The 26,623-nt window shown below is 36.8% G+C and overlaps 1 protein-coding gene across 2 annotated transcripts; it reads left to right on the forward strand.

Moving 5' to 3' along the window:
• On the forward strand, nucleotides 1-26,586 carry LOC127855680 (uncharacterized). Of its 2 annotated transcripts, none has more exons than XM_052391460.1 (8): nucleotides 1-144; nucleotides 4,976-5,163; nucleotides 6,021-6,185; nucleotides 10,467-10,586; nucleotides 14,287-14,419; nucleotides 17,460-17,577; nucleotides 20,093-20,183; nucleotides 23,018-26,586. In XM_052391460.1, exons 2-8 carry the CDS (start codon nucleotides 5,041-5,043, stop codon nucleotides 23,276-23,278), a joined length of 1,011 nt encoding a protein of 336 aa, XP_052247420.1. In that variant the 5' UTR covers nucleotides 1-144; nucleotides 4,976-5,040; the 3' UTR covers nucleotides 23,279-26,586. The 2 variants fall into 2 exon arrangements, with proteins under 2 accessions (XP_052247420.1, XP_052247419.1); XM_052391459.1 differs by lacking the exon at nucleotides 1-144 and adding an exon at nucleotides 151-298.
• The last annotated feature ends 37 nt before the right edge of the window (nucleotides 26,587-26,623 follow it).

The raw sequence follows: 26,623 nt of genomic DNA on the forward strand, positions 1-26,623 counted from the left end.
AAAATAGCTTATATATGCAAAACAAGCGTCGAAGCTATTCTGCACTCCCATTTACGGGAAAGAAGTAAACTGCCTTATCTCGTAGCAAAATTCTAGACGATATAGTTGCCTTGTTGGTCATATTCTAATGCGTTAACTGAACAGGTTAGCCAGGGTTATTCGAGCGTCGCGTATGTCGAAATCCCACCAGAATAGATTATTTCGAAATCCTTGTTTTGATTGATTTCCTGTAGATTTGCATTGCATTCCGTGTGTGATTGTGGTGATTTCAAGTTAAAAACGGAGCTTTATCGCGGAGGTAAAGTAAATAACTGATCAATTAACTTGCGATAATTATATTGTTAATTGATATATTTCTCATTCAGTGAACTCTTATTACATAGGGCAACAGGGTCAATACGGTTGCTTACCTTACATCTTACGAGTGATTGCAGCAAATTCACAGGTATTGGGTACTCCTATAAATATGAGGTCGATTTACATCGGTAGATTACGTCTAATTATTTGGACTAAGGTATTGGGCGCGTGGCCAAGTCACTTTAACACTATCAGTATGTCATAAAACAACTTTTTTTCATCATTTTTTTAAATTTTGATATAATATATATATATTTATTTATTTATATATATATTATATCAGAATTTTTTAATTTAATTTTTGAAGAAAAAAGTTTTGTTTTATGACATATTGATAGTATTAAAGTGACTTGGTCAAGCGCCCAATAGAGTCTACCTGTGAGCAAATTAATGTGAAACTAGAAATGGCGCGGCAGAGGCCGACGCGTATCCCCACGCTGAATGTTTGACCTAGGTGTGCCCCAGGGTTGGTAATGGGGCCATGCATAGCTGAGATTGACCGTATTGTCATAAGAGAAGTTCATCATCAATTAGAAGTGAATTGGTGTAGAAATGAAGAAGTTATAGTAAAAGGCAATTTTGGGTGGGTGTGACAGATGTGGGCTGGGCGCCCCAGGGTTGGTAATTGTGCCATGCATAGTTGAGATTGACCGTATTGTCATAAGAGAAGTTCAGTATCAATTTGAAGTGAATCGGTGTAGAAATGAAGAAATTATAGTAAAAGGCAATTTTGGGCGGGTGTGGTCTATGTGGGCGGGGCCCCAGGGTTGGTAATGGGGCCATGCATAGTTGAGATTGACGGTATTGTCATAAGAGAGGTTCAGTATCAATTTGAAGTGAATCGGTGTAGAAATGAAGAAATTATAGTAAAAGGCAATTTTGGGTGGGTGTGGTCTATGTGGGCGGGGCGCCCCAGGGTTGGTAATGGGGCCATGCATAGTTGAGATTGACTGTATTGTCATAAGAGAAGTTCAATATCAATTTGAAGTGAATCGGTGTAGAAATGAAGAAATTATAGTAAAGGCAATTTTGGGTGGGTGTGGTCTATGTGGGCGGGGCCCCAGGGTTGGTTATGGGGCCATGCATAGGTGAGATTGACCCTAATGTCATAAGAGACGTTCAGTATCAATTTGAAGTGAATCCGTGTAGAAATGAAAAAATTATAGTAAATGGAATTTTTTGGTGGGTGTGGCCTATGTGGGCGGGCGCCCCAGGGTTGGGATTGGGGCCATGCATAGTTGAGATTGACCCTAATGTCATAACAAAAGTTCAGTATCAATTTGAAGTGAATCCGTGTAGAAATGAAAAAATTATAGTAAATGGAAATTTTTGGTGGGTGTGGCCTATGTGGGCGGGGCGCCCCAGGGTTGGGAATGGGGCCATGCATGGTTGAGATTGACCGTATTGTCATAAGAGAGGTCCAGTATCAATTTGAAGTGAATCGGTGTAGAAATAAAGAAGTAAATGTAAAATAACCTAAAAAAATGAGTGATAATTTCTGACGCGGCCCCACCCCAACCGCTATAACTTTTGACCCAGGGGTCAGATCAAAATTCCAAATAGTGCAGGGTCCCACATATGCTCATAGCTACCATGTGTGTAAGTTTCAAGGTTCTAGTGCTTTTAGTGTAGGAGGAGATAGTGGCCAGGACGGACGGACAGACAGACGGAAGGACGGCGGAGATAACCACAATATCCCCACCTTTTTTTCAAAAAGCGTGGGGATAATTACTTCCCTACAGAAATCTGGTATTAATGGGACTAGTTCACAGATTGGATAATTTGCAAAATTGAAAAGTGTTTAAGATTTGCATATTTGTGTTGTATATACATGTATATAGTTATTTTATTTGCAAGGAAACAGTGATACAGAACATTGAGACATAGCTACATAGTGTGAATTGTATCATAATTTAAACAAATTTGCCATTTTATCAAGTTAAAGAATCCTAACTTAAACAGACTCCTTTTCCCAAAATGGCTAGAAAAAAACCTTTTTGTATTTGTTTTTTAGATAGCACACCTTCCAGGGCCCTCATTTGGCCGTTTTTACTGCCGAATATCGGCGGCTTCCCCCATGAAAAAAGTATACTTTTTTCCCCTTTTTCAGCTAAAAATTCTCCCTCCAAAAAAGAAAAAAATTTTTTTTTACTTTTATACCTATGTTGCCAGCTGGTATGGTGCTTCTGACCTTTGATTAAATGTATATTTATGTTAATCACATTGAAATATAGCAATTTTAGGTGTTGAATGGTTGGTGAAAAGATCTTCTAAAATTCCCTTTTTCACCCAAAACAACGCAAAATTCCCCCTCACGAGGGCTGTGGGTGGCTTCCCCTAGCGGCAAGAGAGGGCCCTGCCTACTTTTTCTACTACATTTATGAAACTTGATAGATATATATCATAAACTGCTTTGCTTGAATTGCAAAATTGAATTTTGCTCACACTGAGAGTGACAAAAATTGCCTAGATTATTTACACACAAAAAATAATCCATTGTCCAAATGTAGTATTCTTTTTTAAAACAAGCTTACATTGAGAAGGAAATTTTACTGATTACAAATTTACAAAATGGGAAAACAATATGGCCTACTGAATGTTAGTACACTCCATGGACAAATTAATGGTTTATACACCTGCATTTAAAGCCAATACTTTCATTATAAAAAAATATTGTGTCAACAAAATCTACACATACCGTACATTTCAACCAACAAAAAGTGGCTACAATGAGGAAGTACACAGATAGTGTTTATTGCGAAATCACTATAAAACAGAGGAAATAAACCACTAAATTCTTGTTCAGCCTGCTCGAAGTAAATTTCAATCTGCTGTACATGTTGAACTTGTTCAATTGAAAATAAGCTGTATAACTATGTAAAAACTTTGACTGAAATCTGTTAATCCGTCCAAAATTCTTTACAGCCGGTGTTTTTTATGGCAATTTCGGGGCCCTATTCTCCTCAAGAAAGACTATATATTTTCCCCAATTTTGTAGAAAAAATCCCCCTCCAGAAGTTAAAAAAAAAGAAGATTTTTTTTTATAAAGAACTGTCTAATGATAAATATATCTCAAATTTATATTATAAACAACTAACAAAGTAAATAGCTATAATTAATATGATTTTGAATTATTATAAAGAGTTATATCAAATTAGTTTTTCCCAAATCAGTGGACTTTTCAGATGAATTGCATTTTTTCCCAAAATGGCCAGGAAAAGGCCTGATGTATCTATCGTGTGTCAATATTTGCTGATAAAAACATTACAATTTGGTCCATTTTATTAATAAAAAATGCTCCAATTTGCCATTTTATCAATTAAACAAATTCCAATTAGACTCAAATTGGCTAGGAAAACTGAGACTACATGACAGCTGAACTGTCTGAAACTAATGTTGAAAGATCATTGATATATATTTAAGAAAAAGGACAGAGACATTCAGCTGTGAATATTACATTCATACATACATGTGTATTCATATAATAAATATCATTACATATAAAAGAGTGAATTTTTAATGCTCCCCTTTTCCTAAAAAAAACGACGCATTTTTCCCCTTTGAACAGGCCCCGCCACCATTCCCCTATAGGTGAAAAAAACACTGAAAGCTTTTGAACACACATGTTTTCCCTATGTATACATGTATCTAATCCTAAATTAACAATTTATTGCTTGACTTTAGGATGTTTAGAAATAGAGGCATTAATTGTATAAACAATGACAATGTACTAACAATTTCATGATATTTCTGTTCCAAATGTTTGTATTGTATGAAAGTTTTATCAATATTTGTTCAAATGCCATGAACACATAATAATACTCTTTAAAAAAAATAGGTGTGTAGGTTTCTAAGTCTCTATTATGTCATCTACAAATATTGGCTGTAGTGTCCTAGAGGCCTTAGCAAATATTTCACATATTACTCTCTGTTTGCATTTTTTAATCCAGATATACATGTACTGCTCATGCAATTTGTAGGACAACTATTGACATGAATTATTAGATTATGTCAAAATGGGTGTTATTTGCGTGAAATATGTATGTACATGTAAGAAAAGAAATCAGTTTAACATCGAGGATGAATTAACAATTTAATTTAATTGAGTTATGTATTCCTGATACACATGTAGATGACATGTATTATAATAATATTATTGATGTTTCTTTTCACTTGAACTATATCTTTACTTTGTTACATTTCAATGTGTAACATAACCATAGTTGTCCTTTTTTCAGCATAAGCATGGTAAATTAACCATTTCCCCCCAAGTGAAAATGGCTTTTGCAACCAGCATAAAACCAGAACAGCCTGCACGTAGCTCACAGTCTGTTCAGGTTTTATGCTGTTTGCTGCTCATCAGTATCTAAGGTTTGGAAATGAAGCCTTTAATTTGAATTTAGTGAGAAAAGTCTTAAATTAAATTTAACTTTCTATGGGACTGCTGCGTCACAATGCGTATCCTAGTGGTAAAGGTTTAAAGATCAAAATTGAGTCGCATGCACATAAGTTCTCGTTAATTTTTTTAAACTAATATATTCCTTACAAAAAAACACCTCAGCAAAAACTGGTAAAGATACAATTTAAATTTGACGCAACAAAATGTCTGTCTTTACAGCTCAGTACACTTTGAGGACGGATTAACCCCAGCATCACCTCCGCACCAGCAGTTACGAGCCAGCCATGCCGGGGTTCATTGAAGACAACAAGCGTTGCTTGATGATCATAGGTGGTCTGTTGGTGGGCGTTGTCGGTATCCTTGTCATAGTTCTGCCCTTGAGCTTTGCCTCGCTTGAATACCATGAGGTTAGCAGTGGGGTTTTTTCTCACCATTTTGGGAATAATGCCGGGTCCCTTTGGATTGGGAAAAATCGTGGCGTTTTGACTAAAATTGGGATTTTTTTTTGCTAACCTTTAATTGGCAATTTTAAGGCCCCATTGTGTACGTACTTTTTCCATCGGGAAATGGACTGAATACTGGACCCGAATTTGAATGAAAAAAAACAACACTGGTTAGGAAATACTAGATTTGGATTACATTATATTAAGATAGCCAAGAGTCTAATGATTGTGTACGTGCTTTGTTTTTAAACTGTGTAAATGGGGCCAGGGCCATATTGGAAAACAATCATGAAGTTTTGAAAAAAAATGGGTCATTAGTTTTGTGGGTTTTGTTAGCTTACAAATACTTTAAAACTGAGAATAAATGTGTTTTAATATTTTATTTACTATGGTTAAACTTATAGAGCTTTATAGGGAAATGAACGTAATGTTGCAATTTATTTATAAAAAAAAAAAATAAAACACGCCTTTTGGTATTTTTAGCAGTCATTTAAGGATAATGTATACTTTTTTTAGACTGGGAATGGGGCTGAATTTTGGCTCCATATTTGATAGAAAAAAAACACTTTCTGTGTTTGAAAAGTGCGGGTTCAAATTGAATTTTCAGTACCAGTGGTCTTCATTTCTTAAGTCCAGAGTTTTTTCATTGTTAATGAGCATATGTTATATGTTCTCCAAATCTTACTTTTTATATAAATCAAGTAACATACTTTGCGATAATCTGCAGGATATAAAATCTATGTTCGAAGTTAAAACAGTAGAAAAGCATCACCAAATTAATTATGTATCTATGGTGTTGATTTTATCTTAAACATTTCCAGTTTGGATTCAAAAGACAGAAGAGTACCGGGAAGGTAGATACAAGCACCGTCTACTCTGGTGGCAAATACCTTGTGGGACCTGACGTGGAATTTAAGAGGTTCAAGGCCGACGCCCACTTTCTTGATCTTGACAAAGTCGCGATCTTTACCTTTGATAAGCTTGAGGTATTACATTGATAAATGGTGATTGGTTGAAAGTCTACGGTACTTTACTTTGTGTGACATGCAACCATGTAAACACAAACCTGATTTGTAAATGCCAAAATGGAGCCCAATAAGTAATAAGTTTTCTAATAAAGAATGCCCTTGAACTCTATTAAGCCGACAAAACCTTTGGGGGTAACTCTAACAGTATTTACTTTTAAGACACATTTCTGAGTTTATTTATGCCCTTTGACTCTTTTCAGCTTACTAAGCCTTTGGGGGGGTAACTCTAACTTCTTTTAAGACACATTCCTAAGTTATTTGCCCTTGAACTCTATTTAGCTGACAAAGCCTTTGAGGGGTAACTCTTACTTTTTTTAAGACACATTCCTAAGTTATTATACCCCACAAACGAAGTTTAGGGGGGTATATAGGAGTGAACTTGTCGGTCGGTCTGATGTTTGTCTGTCTGTCGGTTCGTATTAAGTGTCCGCTCTCTAATTATGCCCCCCTTCGAAGAAGAGGGGGTATATTGCTTTGCTCACGTCGGTAGGTCGGTCGGTCCGTCCACCAGGTGGTTTCCGGATGATAACTCAAGAACGCTTGGGGCTAGGATCATGAAACTTCATAGTTACATTGATCATGACTCGCAGATGACCCCTATTGATTTTGAGGTCACTAGGTCAAGGTCACAGGTGAAGGTCACAGTTACTGGAAATAGGCATTATAAATTTATAAGGATTTAGCATGGTTCAAACAAGGGAAACAACTACGGTTTATGCATGTTCTTTTTATTACAGATTTGCCTCCCTTTAATTCATTCAAAATCTCATTTTACAGCAGAGATTCCAAATCTGACCTGTAAATGAGCCCCATATTTACTGCCAGTGCTAGTTTACTATATAGCCTTGCATCATGCATAGATTAGTGTACAAGTAGTACTGCTTTGTACGTTGTTAAATATTATATGTTAAAGAATAAAAGAAACATTAAATGGGTGGATTTGGTCAGCTGTATCGGGAGGAGGAGGCTGAATATGTCCTGAAATTAGTCAGTGAAAACCAAGATTTGGTCAGGGACAAGTCAGTAAAAAGTCAGGGAATTTTATTTCATCAGGTGGGTGGCAACCCTGATAAACTACATAGCAACTTCATAATTTGCTTACTGGGGGGCATTGTATTTCTCAAAGAAATCTTGTTCAAGTAGTTTTTATCCCATCTTCACCAAACTTGGTCAGAAGTTGTATTTACATGATGTCTAGGCCAAGTTCAAACATGGGCCTTGCCGGGTCAAAAACTAGGTCACGGGGTCACTTAGTGCGTTTTGAACATTCAGCATGTTGTCCGCTCTCTAATTCAAGTAGTTTTCATCCGATCTTCACCAAACTTGGTCAGAAGTTGTATCTAGATGATCTTAAGGCCAAGTTCGAACATGGGCCTTGCCGGGTCAAAAACTAGGTCACGGGGTCACATAGTGCGTTTTTAGCTAACCTGAGCACAACCTGCTCATGGTGAGCTATTGTGATCGCCTTTTGTCCGTCGTGCGTCGTCAACATTTACCTTGTTAAAACTCTAGAGGCCACATTTATTGTCCAATCTTCATGAAACTTACTCAGAACATGTGTCCCAATAATATCTTGGAAGAGTTCGAAAATGGTTCTGGTTGATTGAAAAACATGGCCGCCAGGGTGCGTGGCAGTTTGCTATTATAGTAAAACCTTGTTAACACTCTAGAAGTCACATTTTTTTGTCCGTTCTTCATGAAACTTTGTCAGAACATGTGTCCCAATAATATCTTGGACGAGTTCGAAAATGGTTCCGGTTGGTTGAAAAACATGGCCGCCAGGGGGCGTGGCAGTTTTCCTTATATGGCTAAAGTAAAACCTTGTTAACACTCTAGAAGTCACATTTTTAGTCCAATCTTCATGAAACTTTATCTGAACATGTGTGCCAATAATATCTTGGACGAGTTCGAAAATGGTTCCGGTTGGTTGAAAAACATGGCCGCCAGGGGGCGTGTCAGTTTTCCTTATATGGCTATAGTAAAACCTTGTTAACACTCTAGAAGTCACATTTTTAGTCCAATCTTCATGAAACTTGGTCAAAACATGTGTCCCAATAATATCTTGGACGAGTTCGAAAATGGTTCCAGTTGAATGAAAAACATGGCCACCATGGGGCGGGGCAGTTTTCCTCATATGGCTTTACTGTATGGTAAAACCTTGTTAACACTCTAGAAGTCACATTTGTGGTCCAATGCTCATGAAACTTGGTCAGAATATTTTGAACTAATAATATCTGGGAGAAGTTCAAAAATGGTTGAGATCAGTTAAAAAACATGGCCGCAAGGGGGCGTGGCATTTTTCCTGAAATGGCTATTTACTACAAAACCTTGTTAACACTCTAGAAGTCACATTTATTATCTAATCTTTATGAAACTTGATCTAAACATTTGTTCTAACAAAAGCTCGAGTGAGTTTGAAAATGGTTATGGTGTGTTGAAAAACATGGCCGCCAGGGGGGAGGGGGCAGTTGTCCTTATATGGCTTTAGTGAAAACTTGTTGACACTATATTAGCCACATTTATTGGCCAATCTTCATGAAACTTTGTCAGAACATTTGTCCCAATGAAATTTTGCCAGAGATTGAAGCTGGGTCATATGAGCTCAAAAACTAGGTCACACGGTCAAATATTAAAAAAACATGTTAAATGTCACTTTTTTGGTCCAAAATAATCTTCATGAATCAGCTTGCATTTTTTCAGAATAGTCTAGTTCTTTTGGCTTTCAGGTGAGTGCCTTAGGGCCTGATGGCCCTCTTGTTTAACATTCAGCATGGTGTCCGCTCTCTAATTCAAGTAGTTTTCATCCGATCTTCACCAACTTTGGTCAGAAGTTGTATCTACATGATGTCTAGGCAAAGTTCGAACATGGGCCTTGCCGGGTCAAAACTAGGTCACGGGGTCACTTAGTGCGTTTTGAACATTCAGCATGTTGTCCGCTCTCTAATTAAAGTAGTTTTTTATCCGATCTTCACCAAACTTGGTCAGAAGTTGTATCTAGATGATCTTAAGGCCAAGTTCAAACATGGGCAATGGTGTCCTCTTTTATTCAAGTACTTTTTATCCGATCTTCACCAAACTTGGTCAGAAGTTTTATCTAGATGATCTGAAGGCCAAGTTTGAACATGGGCCATGCCAGATCAAAAACTAGGTCACAGGGTCACTTAGTACGATTTACACATTGAGCATGATGTCCGCTCTCTATTTCAAGTAGTTTAAATCCGATCTTCATCACACTTAGTCAGAAGTTGTAACTAGATGATGTGTAGGTCATGTTCGAACATGGGCCATGCTGGGCAAAAAACTAGGTCACAGGGTCACTTAGTGTGTTTTAAACCTCACCATATTGTCCGCTCTCTAATTCTAGTAGTTTTTATCCAATCTTAACCAAAATTGGTCAGAAGTTGTATCTTGATAATGTCTAGGGTAAGTTTGAATATGGGTCATTCGGGGTCAAAAACAAGGTCACGCGGTCATTCAGTGCGTTTTAAACATCACAATGTTGTCCGCTCTCTAATTCAAGTAGTTTTCATTCAATCTTCACCAAACTTGGTCAGAAGTTGTATCTAGATGATGTCTAGGTCAAGTTTGAATATGGGTCATGCCGGGTCAAAAACTAGGTCACGGAGTATCTTAGTGCGTTTTAAACCTTACCATGTTGTCCGCTCTCTAATTTAAGTAGTTTTCATCCAATCCTCACCAAACTTGGTCACAAGTTTTATCTAAATGATCTCTAGGACAAGTTTGAACATGGGTCTTTCTGGGAATAAAACTAGGTCTCGGGGTCACTTAGTGCATTTTTTAACATTCAGCATGGTGTCCGCTCTCTAATTCAAGTAGTTTACATCCAATCTTCACCAAACTTGGTCAGAAGTTTTATGGAGATGATCTTAAGGCCAAGTAAGAACATGGGCCTTTCTGGGTCATAACTATGTCAAGGGGTCACTTAGTGCGTTTTAAAAATTGAGCATGGTGTCCGCTGTTTTTTGTGAAGGCGACATGCAAAATATTATGTGTCAATGCGGCATGTGGGGGTATTTGTCACGTCTGTGACAAAGCTCTAGTTTGCTCTTGAACTCTATTTAGCTGACAAAGCCTTTGGGGGGTAACTCTTACTTCTTTTAAGACACATTCCTGAGTCATTTGCCCTTGAACTGTATTTAGCTGACAAAGTTGTGGGAGGGGGGTATTTGTCACACTTGGGACAAATTATAGTTTTCGTGGTCGTTTTCAAACGTCTAGGTGAAGATTTCCGCGCACATGCAGTATTTCCTTCGCAAGGACGAACTTCCCCTGCTTCATGCGGCTTACGACCTCTATTACCAGGACGTCATGAAAACCACTGCTGTGGATGCTCTAAAGGTAAGTAGTGAAAAAGTAGATATTTCTTTCCTAAAAAAATTGCTCCAAGAAAAATCTCAGCTTATGAGGCAGGTTATGAAAAAAGAAATCAGAGGAAGATAGATCCTCTGGTGTTTCAATAATTGTTGTTGTTTAAGAGAATTCTTTGATTCATAACTCTAATTGTTGTTGTTTAATTGATACTTACCAATAAATAGTCACTGTTTGCAAGTAACCTCTTTTTATGCCCCTGGATCGAATGATCGGGGGTATATTGTTGTTTGCCTGTCTGTCTGTTATTCTGTCCCAAAACTTTAACCATGGTTAAAGTTTGATAACTTTTCAATATTGAAGATAGCAACTTCATATTTGGCATGCATGTGTATCTCATGGAGATGCACATTTTGAGAGGTGAAAAGTTAAGGTCAAGGTCATCCTTCAAAGTCAAAGGTCAAATATCATTGTATTTTTCTTTCCTAAAACTTTACCCTTCGTTAAAGTTTGGTCATAACTTTTTGAATATTGAAGATAGCAACTTGATAATCGGCATGCATGTGTATCTCATAAAGCTGCACATTCTGAGTGGTGAAAGGTCAAGGTAATCCTTCAAGGTCAAAAGTAAAAAAAAGTACAATCCATGGGAAGTAATAAGCTTTTAAAGGGAGATAATTTCTAAACCTGCCAAATGATTGATATTTTGTTTCAAAGCGGCGCAATAGGGGGTATTGTGTTTCTGACAAACACATCTCTTGTGGTTTTTTTATACGCCCGTCTATGACGGGACGTATTATGGTATACCCCGCGTCTGTCCGTCCGTCTGTCCGTCCGTCCGTCTGTTAATGTCGTACGCTACGTCAAATATCCTTTGACAGATTTTCTTCAAATTTTAACACAATCTTAATATTGATAAACCCTGATCCCCTTTCGTTTTTGACGGAATTCTGAATTGTCGTTCCAGAGTTATGGGACTTTGTTCGTCAAAATTTCGTGATTTCATTGAATGTCCTACTGTAGCTCAAATATCCTTCGATGGATTTTTTTCAAATTTCAACACAATCTTAATATTGATAAACCCTGATCCCCTTTCGTTTTTGACGGAATTCTGAATTGTCGTTCCAGAGTTATGGGACTTTGTTCGTCAAAATTTCGTGATTTCATTGAATGTCCTACCGTAGCTCAAATATCCTTCGATGGATTTTTTTCAAATTTCAACACAATCTTAATATTGATAAACCCTGATCCCCTTTCGTTTTTGACGGAATTCTGAATTGTTGTTCCAGAGTTATGGGACTTTGTTCGTCAAAATTTCGTGATTTCATTGAATGTCCTACCGTAGCTCAAATATCCTTCGATGGATTTTTTTCAAATTTCAACACAATCTTAATATTGATAAACCCTGATCCCCTTTCGTTTTTGACGGAATTCTGAATTGTTATTCCAGAGTTATGGGACTTTGTTCGTCAAAATTTCGTGATTTCATTGAATGTCCTACCGTAGCTCAAATATCCTTCGATGGATTTTTTTCAAATTTTAACACAATCTTAATATTCATAAACCCTGATCCCCTTTCATTTTTGACGGAATTCTGAATTGTCGTTCCAGAGTTATGCGACTTTGTTCGTCAAAATTTCGTGATTTCATTGACTGTCCTACCGTATCGGATTTACCATGTTACAATGTTAAATTATCAAGTATTCACATATTCAACTGGATGAGATTTGACTGGAACATTGGAATTCCATACACACATACTCAAATGGGTGAGTTGAACATATTTTTTTGACAAATATTCCAGCTGTCTTCTGCCAACTGAAGTAAAAAAATGATTCAAAGGGTTATTTATTACCTTACTACTTCATTGGCGAACGACGGGCGTATCATGCGCTCATGGCGCAGCTCCTCAGTTTAACTATAGCATGAAGTTAAATGATTAAAGTAAATAATCCAGACAATCACAGAAAGAAGAAATATCAGTGTGAACATGTATTTTTTGTGGCGTTATTTGTGTGTTTTTATGCCCCTGGTAGTGTGGCATATTGCAGTTGAACTGATATTTGGCATGCATGTGTATCTCATCGAGCAGCACATTTTGAGTGGTAAAATTTCAAGGTGAACATCATCCTTCAAAGTCTAGGGTCGAAAAAACAAATCCAAGGAAAGTAATAAGCTTTAAATGGACATAATTATCTGACCTGCCAAATTATATATTTTTTAAATAAATCAAAGCGGCACAGTAAGCGGCATTTTGTTTCTGACAAACACATCGTTGTAAAAGGTCAAGGTCAAGGTCATCCTTCAAGGTCTAAGGTCAAAAATACAAATCTCATGGAGCTGCAAATTTTGAGTGGTGAAAGGTGAAGGGCATACAAGTATCTAAGTTACTTTAAGGTTATCTGTGAATCTACAGTCACGGTACTTGCTTATAATTATTTGCTACTAAAAATAGAGATTTGTTACAGACAATTATTTTCAAGGGAAGTAATTTATATAATTATAAATCTCAGATTATATATTTCCTTACAAAGAATTTAAGTTCTTTTCACAGTTACTGTACAGTTACCCCCCCCCCCCCCCCCCCCCCCCCCCCGCAGTTGGATTGGACAAAATCCAAGGAAAGTAATAATCTTTAAAGGGAGATGATTTCTATTCCTGCCAAACGATAAATAGAAATTTTATTTCAAAGCAGCGCAGTAGATGGCACTGTGTTTCTGACAAACACATCTCTTGTTTTTCATAAGATTTATTGTTTAAGGAACTTACACTTTGCTTGGAAAAAACAATATTTTAGAAATATTTTATTCAAACATCCAAATAATACTCAGGACTGAGAAAAATAGTGAGAATATTTATTTTCTAAGTACAAATCATCAATTGTTCAATATAAATTGGAATTGCATTAGGTTTTCCACAAAAAGGTCATTTGTGCTTAAATTACATTGGAATTGTTCAAGATAGCTCAAAATATTATAGATTTGTAAGTAAAAACACAAAATCACATTTTACAATTAAACAAAAATCTGTGAAACAGTTCCTTTAACAATATTAGCCTGAATCTAGGAAAACTGGGCTTAACGCATGTGCATAAAGTGTTTTCCCAGATAAGCCTGTGGAGTCTGCACAGTCTAATCAGGGAGAACACTTTTCGTTTTCAGGGAGAACACTTTTCGTTTTATGACATTTTTCAATTCAAATAAAAAATCTAATGAAGGCGTACAGTGTCTTCCCTGATTAGCCCCTCCTGCAAACACGGCACAGGCTAATCTGGGTGACATTTTACGCACATGCATTAATCCCAGTTTTCCATGAATACAGCCCATATATCACGATGAAAACTCACCTTGGGGCGCCATACCAGGGAGTTGACTCTGAAACTTTTTCTTGATAATAAAATCGTTTTCACTTGCCCCGAAATATTACAGTTTTGTCAGTAAATACATATCATCACATTTTTCAAATACACAAACATCTGTAAACAAGTCCTTTTAACCTTTTCCACTCAGAAGCAAAGTGAAAATGCAATATGCAATCATCATACAACCAAAACAGCCTGCAAGTAAATCTCCTCATAAGTATATTGGGGTTTTAAATGAAGTCTTTACATTTTGAATCTAGTATGAAACGTCTTCAAAAATTGATTTGATTTTCTGAAAAAAATCTAAATTCATCAAAATGCTTTTCTGAGTGGTATAATAATATAATGCCATGAAATGTTCTCCTACAGGGCGCCATTCCACGGTACAACACTAAGGAATTGACGCTGAATCGACCCGAGGTTGAGAACGCCATCTACAATTCAGTTGCTCAGCGCCTCGGGGGCTTATGCTGTAGGAAGGACTGCAGTGAATACATGCTGGGTAATCAGTGTTGTTGTTGTTTTTATGTCCCCGAAGGAGGGCATATAGTGATCGCACTGTCCGTCTGTCTGTCTGTCACACTTTGCATTTAGGTTGCGATAAATGCTCATAACTTCTATGTGGCTTCAGATGTAACATTCATATTTGACATGCATGTGTATATGGACAAGGCCTTTCCATACGCACACAAATTTTGACCCCTGTGACCTTGACCTTGAACTTAGGGTCCGCGTTTAGGTTTCGAAATCTGCGTTTAGGTTTCAAAAAAAAGCACATAACTTCCATCAAAGCGTTTATCGGGGGCATATGTCATTATGGAGACAGGTCTTGTTTTATGTTCGAATTTGGTGCTGTTATCGTGCCCAATTCCAAATGGAAAAAGTACTTTTTTTCCTAGATGGGACTTAAAAATTCAAACATGAACCTCATTCTGGAAAAACTGGGCTTAACCCTTTGCATGCTGGGAAATTTGTCGTCTGCTAAAATGTTGTCTGCTAAATTTCTTAAATTAGCATTTTCTTCGATTTCTTTCAAAGAATACTATCAGAATAGCAAACAGTTTGGATCCTGATGAGACGCCACGTTCTGTGGCGTCTCATCTGGATCCAAACTGTTTGCACAGGCCTTCAAAATTTGGTTCCCGCACTGAAAGAGCTATTGATGTACATGTATGTGCGTAAAGTTCTGTTTTACATTAGCCTGTGCAGTCCACTAATTAATGCATGTGCTTCAAGTGTCAAACTAAATTAGCCTGTGCCATCTGCATAGGCTAATCAGGAATGACACTTTCAACTTTTATGGTAATTTTTGTTATAATGTAGTCTCCTAGTAGTAAAAATTCAGTCTCAATGGAAAGGGTTGTCCCTGATTAGACTCTGCATTCTGCACAGGCTTACCTGATTAGACTGTGCATTCTACACAGGCTTACCTGATTAGACTATGCATTCTACACAGGCTTACCTGATTAGACTATGCATTCTACACAGGCTAACCTGATTAGACTCTGCATTCTGCACAGGCTTACCTGATTAGACTGTGCATTCTGCACAGGCTTACCTGATTAGACTCTGCATTCTGCACAGGCTTACCTGATTAGACTCTGCATTCTACACAGGCTTACCTGATTAGACTCTGCATTCTGCACAGGCTTACCTGATTAGACTCTGCATTCTGCACAGGCTTACCTGATTAGACTCTGCATTCTGCACAGGCTTACCTGATTAGACTCTGCATTCTGCACAGGCTTACCTGATTAGACTCTGCATTCTGCACAGGCTTACCTGATTAGACTATGCATTCTGCACAGGCTTACCTGATTAGACTCTGCATTCTGCACAGGCTTACCTGATTAGACTCTGCATTCTGCACAGGCTTACCTGATTAGACTATGCATTCTGCACAGGCTTACCTGATTAGACTATGCATTCTGCACAGGCTTACCTGATTAGACTATGCATTCTGCACAGGCTTACCTGATTAGACTCTGCATTCTGCACAGGCTTACCTGATTAGACTATGCATTCTGCACAGGCTTACCTGATTAGACTCTGCATTCTGCACAGGCTTACCTGATTAGACTATGCATTCTGCACAGGCTTACCTGATTAGACTATGCATTCTGCACAGGCTTACCTGATTAGACTATGCATTCTGCACAGGCTTACCTGATTAGACTCTGCATTCTGCACAGGCTTACCTGATTAGACTATGCATTCTGCACAGGCTTACCTGATTAGACTCTGCATTCTGCACAGGCTTACCTGATTAGACTATGCATTCTGCACAGGCTTACCTGATTAGACTATGCATTCTGCACAGGCTTACCTGATTAGACTCTGCATTCTGCACAGGCTTACCTGATTAGACTCTGCATTCTGCACAGGCTTACCTGATTAGACTATGCATTCTGCACAGGCTTACCTGATTAGACTATGCATTCTGCACAGGCTTACCTGATTAGACTATGCATTCTGCACAGGCTTACCTGATTAGACTATGCATTATGCACAGGCTTACCTGATTAGACTATGCATTCTGCACAGGCTTACCTGATTAGACTATGCATTCTGCACATGCTTACCTGATTAGACTGTGCATTCTGCACAGGCTAAGCTGGAACAAAGCACTTAACGCACATACTTAAAGCCCAGTTTACCCCAAAAAGATGCTCATATAAAATAGTGTTTGTTCGCCATCTGCTGTCGATCATGAAAAATCAAACCCCCAATAGCCATATATTGTTATGATAAAAAAATTGATGCAATATTGGACAAAAAAGTGAATGGCTGATGTTGCTAAGACTCATGTGTACCACCTTCATTTTTTGCCTCCTTTGATTGAAGCCTGGCAAAAGACATACAGTGTTGTCCGATTCCAGACATGGCATGAAATAGTTCGCCGATTATTTATTTATTTATTTGTATGGCTTATACTACAAATAAAATCTTTAAAAATCTCATAAATTAGTGGTTTCAACCTTCATTCTCAAGGATAAATAGCCCTGTATTGTATATCATTTTTACTTAAAAAAATAATTTATTTATGATCACAGAATGTTCTGCGTTCATTTTGGGAATGCAGATTTTTTTTCAATTATGCAAAAGATGCAGTATTGCTATCAATTTAAACCATACGTTCCAAGAAAAATAGATCAACATGTTTGGTTCCTGAATATTTTTTTAATGATGAAGGCAAAGATTTAATAGTTTTATACTTTGTGTTTGATGATCAGAGCTTAACTGTTACATGAACTTGGTTAATTAAGGGAGATCAGCTTTATGACTTGATTTGACTAAGGATAGATAATCATAAAGATTGTTATTATTGTTTGATATTGTTATAACTATTAAATATTGGTTTTAATTTAAATCATTGTTATTACTTGTAAATATTGTTATTACTATTAAACAATGTTATTTCTGTAAGAATGTATTATTACTATAAACAATTGTTGTAACTGTCAAATATTGTCATTGTTTTTATTAAAAAAAAATTACTAAAACCATAAACAATGATTCAAGAAATATGGTATTTGTTTCAGCGTGTGCGCCTGACTGCATACCCCATGCTAACTGTCCTGACACCAAGAAAGGCCTTCACGTCAATGTGAAGTTTTTCCAACTGACCAACATCATCATCCCACCAGATGTTGAGGACAGGTTTGTTTCTCAGCCTGTGATATTTTTCTTTCAAATTTGGGTCCGGTAGGGAGAACCATTCCCAATGGAAAAAAGTATATATGGGACCTAAAAATTTCCAATTGAAAGTTTCCTAAGACTGCACAGGCTAATATGGGACGAAACTTTACACATATGCAGTCCGCATAGGCTAATCAGGGAAGACACTTTATGCTTAAAGTGGATTTTGCTAAGGAGAGATTTTCTTTAAACGAAAAATATGAAAGCGGAAAGTGTCATCCTTGATTAGCCTGTGCTGACTGCATTAAACGCCCCCCCCCCCCCCTTTCACAGAGCATGGCCAAAATAGAATTGGTCATGATGCCACGATTTATCATGTTTTTAACTCTATTTTGAGCTGTGCTCATGGTGAGCTTTTATGATCGCCTTTTGTCCGTCGTGCGGCGTGCCGCATCAACATTTGCCTTGTGAACACTCCAGAGGCCACATCTTTTGTCCGATCTTCATGAAACTTGGTCAGAACATTTGTCCCATTGATACCTTGACTGAGTTCGAAACTGGGTCATGCTGGGTCAAAAACTAGGTCACTAGGTCAAAAAAAAGAAAAACCTTGTGAACACTGTAGAAGTCACATTTGATGCCCAATCTTCATGTAACTGTGTCAAAATGTTTGTCTTAATGATATGTTGGTTGAGTTGAAAAATGGTTCCGGTCCGTTGAAAAATATGGCCGCCAGGGGCGGGGCAGTATTCCTTATATGGCTATATAGACACCTTGTGAACGCTCTAGAAGACACAATTTTAGCCCAATCATCATGAAACAAAACATTGGTTTCATTGATATCTCGGACAAGTTCAAAAATGGTCCAGATCGGTGAAAAAACATGGCTGCCAGGGGGTGGGGCAGTTTTCCTTATATGGCTATAGTAAAACCTTGTTAACACTCTAGAGGCCACATTTAATTCCAATCTTCATGAAATTTGGTCAGAAGATTGGTCTGTATGTTATCTTAGATGAGTTCGACAATGGTTACGTTTGCTTGAAAAACATGGCTGCAAAGGGGCGGGGCATTTTTCCTTATATGGCTATATATTGCTATAGTAAAACCTTTTGAACACTCTAGAGGCCGCATTTATTGTCCAATCTTCATGAAATTTAGTCAGAAGATTGGTCTCAATGAAATCTTGGATGAGTTCGAAAATGGTTACGTTTTCTTGAAAAACATTGGCTTCCAAGGGGCGGGGCATTTTTCCGTATATGGCTATAGTAAAATCTTGTTAACACTCTAGAGGCCACATTTATTGTCCGATCTTCATGAAACTTGGTCAGAAGATTCATCCTAATAATATCTTGGACAATTAAAAAAATGATGCCCGTTGGTTGAAAAACATGGCCGCCAGGGGGCGGGGCATTTTTCCTTATATGGCTATGGTAAAACCTTGTTAACACTAAGAGGCCACATTTATTTTCCGATCTTCATGAAACTTGATCAGCAGATTTGTCCTAATGATATCTTGGATGAGTTTGAAAATGGTTTTGGTTGCTTAAAAAACATTGCCACCAGGGGTTGGGGCATTTTTCCTAATATGGCTATATATCGTGCTTTTGTAAAACCTTGTTAACACTCTAGAGGCTACATTTATTGTCCGATCATCATGAAACATGGTCAGATGATTTTTCCCAATGATATCTTGGATGAGTTCGAAAATGGTTCCGGTTGGTCGAAAAACATGGCCGCCAAGGGGGCGTGGCATTTTTCCTTATATAGCTATAGTTTAACCATGTTAACACTCTAGAAGCTGTATTTATTGTATGATCATCATGAAACTTTGTCAGAAGATTTGTCCCAATGATATTTTGGATATGCTTGAAAATGGTTCCAGTTGCTTGAAAAACATGGCCACCAGTGGGTGGGGCTTTTTTCCTTATACCTTTCCTGGACTTACATGTATGAATCTTCATGAAACTTTGTCAGTATATTTGTTTAAATGATATCTTGGATGTGTATGAAAATGATTCTGGTTTGTTGAAAAACGTGGCGGCCAGGGTGTTCACTAGTCATGAAAGTTGGTAAGAACATTTTGTTCTAATGACATCTTGGGCTGAACTTAAGTGAAATTATTTAAGAAATGACTTAAGATGTTTCTGGAATACCACCCCTGAATAAATAGCAGTTTCTTCAAGACTGTTTACCTGAACTTCTATAAAAAGTATTAAAATTAAATAACTCGCAGTCTGTTAAGGTTTTATGCTGTTTTCTGCTCATCAGTATCTAAGGGTTGGAATTGGAGCCTTTAAAACTTGAATCTAGTAAGAAAAGCCTTAAATTAAATTTAACTTTCAAAGGGACTACAAAATGCGTAAAAATATGTATCTGTTAGTGGTAAAGGGTTAAGGTTATGATTATTATTATGTAATAGCATTGTTTTCAGCTTCCTATGAGTGCCATGATATGACTTTAACAATCTTAAAATAGCGAACGATCTGAATAAAAAAGCAAACAAAAACAACACATGGATGTCCATTGTTTATAATAGGTACATGGAGACACTGGTTCTGCAGGAGAAGAACCTACGGGAGCAGCTGTACCAGAATGCAGCCATCATCAGGAAAGAGACCTCGAAAATGGTATGTACATTAGTAAATGGGGCTCATGATCGAAGCTCTCTTAGGCCACAAAAAATTGAATAGTTGTTTAATCGAACTATGGAGAGAGGAAAGGCAATACAAATAAAAGTATTTGTATTCCATTTTTGAATTAATTTAGCTCCTTTGGTCACAACAAATATATTAGTTGTTGGAAAGAATTTCGCCTGCATACTTAAGAAAGAGAGAGAGATATAAAAATAAAAATATGTGTATTTTATTAACCAGATTTTCCGAAGGAAAAAACTGGTTATTAGATTGGCGAATGCGGGCGGGCTGGCTGGCTGGCTGGCTGGCTGGCGGGCTGGCTGGCTGGCTGGCGGGCTGGCGGAATAAGCTTGTCCGGGCCATAACTATGTCGTTCATTGTCAGATTTTAAAATCATTTGGCACATTTGTTCACCATCATTGGACGGTGTGTCGCGCGAAATAATTACGTCGATATCTCCAAGGTCAAGGTCACACTTTGAGTTCAAAGGTCAAAAATGGCCATAAATGAGCTTGTCCGAGCCATAACTATGTCGTTCATCGTCAGATTTTAAAATCATTTGGCACATTTGTTCACCATCATTGGATGGTGTGTCGCGCGAAATAATTACGTCGATATCTCCAAGGTCAAGGTCACACTTTGAGTTCAAAGGTCAAAAATGGCCATAAATGAGCTTGTCCTGGCCATAACTATGTCATTCATTGTGAGATTTTAAAATCATTTGGCACATTTGTTCACCATCATGGGACGGTGTGTCCCACGAAAGAATCACGTCAATATCTCCAATGTCAAGGTCGCCACGACTAAAAATAGATTTAAAAAAAAAAAAAAAACTTACAAAGGGGGTTAATTTTTTTTGGTCATTTCAAAAGTTCAGTTTGAGTTTTCTCCCTTTATCAGATTTTTTTTTCACAATGAAAACCTGGTTTTGTGACAATTTTGTCCCTTGTTTTTGATAAATTTGTAGGCCAGCGCATGGCGCAGAATGATAAACATTTATGAGTACATTTCCGATAAGATTTGCTGAGGTCCTGTATTATTCCAGAAACTGTCGGTGTAAACGAAGGTGTAAAATTTTGTTTTGGTTAAAAATGAAAACAAAGCTAGGAATGAGTAAAAAATGCGGACTGCTTTATGTTTATTTTTACTTCGATAGATTGTTTAACTTTATAATGAAAGATATTTTTACAACCAGTCAAACTTGCTGTTGCTGGTTACGTAACCAACTCCAAGTGTGATTCTTAAAACGTCAAATTTTGCACTTTGTTATGTGACGTAGGTGACCAAGCAATTTTTTTATTAGCGAGGCTGTTTTCGGAGCAAACCCGAGCTATTGTCATAGCCTGCTCGTCGTCCGCCGTCCGCCGTAGGCGTCATGTTAAAACCTTAAGATTGGCTCTTAAATCAAAGTGCTTCCATCTACAACTTTGAAACTTCATATGTAGATGCACCTTGATGAGTTCTACAAGCCACACCCATTTTTGGGTCACTAGGTCAAAGCTCAAGGTCACTGTGACCTCTAATATCAAACTTTAACATAGGCTCTAAAATCAAAGTGCTTCCACCTACAACTTTGAAACTTCATATGTGGATGCACCTTGATGAGTTCTACACGCCACACCCATTTTTGGGTCACTAGGTCAAAGGTCAAGGTCACTGTGACCTCTAATATAAAACTTTAACAAAAACCTTAACATTGGCTCTAAAATCAAAGTGATTCCACCTACAGCTTTGAAACTTCATATGTAGATGGACCTTGATGAGTTCTACATGCCACACCCATTTTTGGGTCACTAGGTCAAAGGTCAAGGTCACTGTGACCTCTAATATCAAACTTTAACATAGGCTCTGAAATCAAAGTGCTTCCACCTACAACTTTGAAACTTCATATGTAGATGCACCTTGATGAGTTCTACACGCCACACCCAATTTTGGGTCACTAGGTCAAAGGTCAAGTTCACTGTGACCTCCAATATAAAACTTTAACAAAAATCTTAGCATTGCCTCTAAAATCTAAGTGCTTCCATCTACAACTTTGAAACTTCATATGTAGATGCACCTTGATGAGTTCTACACGCCACACCCATTTTGGGTCACTAGGTCAAAGGTCAAGGTCACTGTGACCTCTAAAAAAAAAATTCTGACAAACTTTCGCAGCCGAGCGTGTCACCAGTTATGCAGTTCTCTTGTTTTTTACTGGCTTCAATCCTTGTGATGATTGTAATTTGAAAGTGGGGACTACATGACCATTGCCTGTTCCATGTAAAGGTTTTATGCGAAAGTCAGCAATACAAGCAGCTGTCACAACCATTGCAAAAAAATGTATACAACAAATCATACAACTTTTTTTCACTTTTCATTGAAAGTTTTACTGTATGTTTTAATAGAAAATGCTTAAATTTAGTTGTTGTTTTATTGTATTTTAAATGTAAACCATTGTGAACATGATGATACGAAATTAATAAACTCTCTAAAACGTATTATACATTATTTGGTTAAAGAAGAACAAGGTTCGGTAGAATCCAGTGAGGTCCGGTAATTTTTATTTTAAAGTTATCGGACATCATGTCCTGTAAGACTTTTGAGTGTTTCGCATGGGCTGCTTAAAAGGTCTTCATAAACATAGCTGTAATCATACATGTACATTCATATACAACACTTATAGTTTTATATTTCTTTTTTTTTAATGAAAAGCTAACCCGCTTATACTTAAAATTAAGTTTTACATGTATATTTTCTTTCTACATGTATAAATAATATTTATATAAGAAAAATAATTCAATTTCTGAATTGTATTATGTATATAATGTTTATTTAAACAAATCAAGGTGAAGGACATAGAAAACAATGCCACAGAGATTGTCCAAACGGCTACGGCCCAGTCCCAGAGCATCTCTACGAAGGCCAAGGCAAACTACACGAACACCATAGAGAGGGCCCGCAGCAGTGGTCTTAAAAAGCTCTACACAGATCTTGGCATCACAGATCAGGCGAAGAAGAACAGCTTTGACTATCTGCGTACGCTTAACGGTCTCGAGAACGCACATATCACCGTCGATTTCCAGCAACGAATTGCTGGGACTTTGTAGACGGTCTCAAGAACACACATATCACTATCGATTTCCAACAATTCATTGCTTGGACTTTGTAGATAGATTGTTGAAAGTTTGAATGGAAGAACATGGCAAATACTAAAAGTGGAGCATTTGGTTTTGTGGTTGTTGAGTATGCTTTTAAAAGCATCGGGCATTTTGTACTTCGAAATTTTGTTTTTGTATCTGTTGTTTATTTGATACATGTTTATGACATATAAATTCTAGCAAGCAAACAAACTGAAGTTTGTTCCTTAGGGTATGCAATGAAAGGGTCTAAAAGATTTGTTTTTATCTGAAATGGATTTATTCATCTGACTATAAAGATTAAATAGATTTGCCTGCAAATGATTTACTTGGTTCATTTGATTAATTATTAACAAATGGAAGATGATCCAAAATTGTCTCTTTTTTTACCAGGAAACAACTATTTTCATTTAATTAAGTCTTTTTGAGACGTTATACTTTAGGGTCGATGTATTGTTAACTGCACTTATTCTGAATTATATTTTTTCCACAATGAATGGTAAGAATTGTTTTTCTGTTGTTTTTTCTCAGAAATTTAAGTTACACTCTCAATCCAAGTAATACAGCACTTGTTTTCTCAACTTGATTCTGCCACACAATTATTAGTAGTTATACTTATATATATTTTATACTTATACTTATTTATACTCCACCATGTCTAGTTTCTATTATAACCATAGTGATCAAATGTACATGTATTGTTTTTAGCTCACCTGAGCACAACGTGCTCATGGTGAGCTTTTTGTGATCGTCTTTTGTCCGTCGTGCGTCGTCCGTCATCTTGGGCTGCACAGAACAGGTCAGCTCCTTTGAATCTCAGGTGAGCGACTTGCGGACTTTCAGGCCCTCTTGTTTTTGCCTTTGTATTCATTTACTGGTTCAAGTTTTTGAATGATGTTACTGATTTAATTTGATTTCGTAGTCCCGTCAAGTTCTATTCTGTAATGCTTATTGGTTATTTAAATGATTGCTATTTTCCATGCAGAACAGTTTAGGTAAAACTATTTGTGTGTTTATGATTTACATTTGTTGAGTTTTGGTCACGTACAATTATCTTATAAAAAGTGTACTGTGAATTTAAATGATTGCTATTTTCAATGCTGATCAGTTTGGGTAAAAATATGTTTTTGATGATGTGCAATTGGTATAATCTCAACAAATCATGTACCGGTACTTATTATGTACTTAATTAACATGTGTGCCTTTTTTCTTGATCTTTGAAAGTCCCAGGGTACTGAAAATTTATTTACTGTTTTGTAAAAAGCCATAATGGTAGTAAATCGATTGTGAATTTATTTCCTTGTTATATTTGTTATGTCACTGATGGTTAATTTTGTGTTTTGTACAAAAATATTCCTGAATATTTTTTTTAACATATCCTGAAGTGAAATCGCTGATAATATATTGTATTTTAAGATATGTTTTTACTCTAGTTAAATATTTAAACCTTGCTCTGTGAAAACAGGGCTTAATGCATGCGCGTAACATCATCACCAATTAGCCTGTGCAGTCAGCACAGGCTTATCTGGGAAGACTCTCCGCATTAACTCTTTCAGTGCGGGAACCGAATTTTGAAGGCCTTTGCAAACAGTTTGGATCCAGATGAGATGCCACAAAACGTGGCATCTCATCAGGATCCAAACTGTTTGCTATTTTGATAATATTCTTTGAAAAAAATCAAAGGAAATGATAATTTTAGAAATTAAGCAGACAACATTTTAGCAGACGACAAATTTCCCAGCATGCAAAGGGTTAATGGTATTTTTTTCTTTCATGAAGATTCTTATTGGCAAAAATCCTGTTTATTAGGAAAGTGTCATCACTGTACGTATTGCACATGCTAATCTGGGCCCCACACGCATTAAGCACCGTTTTCCTGAAAGACATGCCCTTGTATTTTTAAAACGCTAAGTGGCACACTTAATGCCAAAGTACTAGTTATTGCTTTAAGTCCAATGTGCACAACAGATTAAAGCGTAAATTTTATGAAAAGATCATTCTCACCTCTTTACTTAAAAATTGTCTATATGTAAGCTGTGAAGTTAAGCCAAAATATGTCTGTTTTAATTGTATTAAAAGGGTTTGGAAGTTTGCATTGTTTGACTCCTGATACGTGTTCTTGCCCTGCTAAATCAGGGACCCGGCTTAATGCATTTGAACTTTATACGCAAATATTCAGGGGTCCGTCTTATCAAAGATCGTACGACATTGTTTACTTACGATTGCATTTTGTAATTTAAAAATATAAGTGATTATAATTCGTATGTTTCAAATATAATGGATATTTGACAGCTTCTTTGGAAATGAATGGAAATGTTCAACAAAAGTAATTATAAATGCGACGGTTACGTTTATATGGCGCTTCGAAAATTGCATCGTAAGGTGAGAATGTCGTATGATGTTTGATAAGACGGGCCCCTGGTCTGGAAGGTGCTTAACCTAGTAGTAGCTTTCGATAATTATGGATACTAAATCACTGTATACACAAACAAATAAACCCTTTCATAATTCTTTGGCTATTGTTCAGTGGCTTGCAGCGCACATTTTGGTGAACTGTATATTAATGATTAATTGCTTACAACGAATTGTTCCCATTTGAGATTCTCGATTTCTTATAGTGAGGTTAAACACCCCAGAAAAGTTCAACCATTCTTTCTACTGGCAAATGTTCAGGTTAAAAAACGCTTGGTGCAAAAGTCACGTATTTAACACTAACGACTCCTGTTAAAAACGAGGAAAAGCACTATGATCGTATGAATTTAACTTAGGGGGATCACGAGCAAACGCATGTTAAGATACTGTACTGAAAAGATACTGTAGAATTAAAATGCATACAATTATTAGTTCACAGATTCCAATGTGTTAGTTTTTCATTTTCCTTATTTAAGATGCCTTTTTGAAACTATTTCTGCAAAAGTATTTTTTTAAGCAGGACAGGTTAAGTCTGGTCACCTCTTAGATTTGATTTTCTTTTATTTTCTTTCTTATAGACTTTATTTATTGAACTACAAAACTCAAGAAAATTGGAATCAATTATATTGTCAGTGTCTAATGAAAACATTGAACCGAAGGCATTCACAGCAAGCTCAGGAAATTATGTGTTACATATCAACGTTTTTTTTCTGCTGGCTGTGTTTATATATTACCTCAACAATAGTTTATTTTGTACTATGTTAATATTTATCTGTTTTATTTATACCACCTTTTTGCATGCATGTTATTATAATATAATTCTCCCCTTTTCCACTGTATGTTTCAATAAACTCTTGTAAAAAATATATGTGTATTTAATTTCAAACAACAGTCATGGTACGA

This window comes from Dreissena polymorpha, chromosome 13 (assembly GCF_020536995.1).
Source record: "Dreissena polymorpha isolate Duluth1 chromosome 13, UMN_Dpol_1.0, whole genome shotgun sequence".
Classification (NCBI taxonomy): Eukaryota; Metazoa; Mollusca; class Bivalvia; order Myida; family Dreissenidae; genus Dreissena; species Dreissena polymorpha.

Coding starts and splice junctions, on each gene's coding strand:
- LOC127855680 (XM_052391460.1), top strand. CDS start 5,041: ATGCCGGGGTTCATTGAAGACAACAAGCGTTGCTTGATGATCATAGGT. Junction 5,164..6,020: donor CCTCGCTTGAATACCATGAG/GTTAGCAGTGGG, acceptor AAACATTTCCAG/TTTGGATTCAAAAGACAGAA. Junction 20,184..23,017: donor GGAAAGAGACCTCGAAAATG/GTATGTACATTA, acceptor AAACAAATCAAG/GTGAAGGACATAGAAAACAA.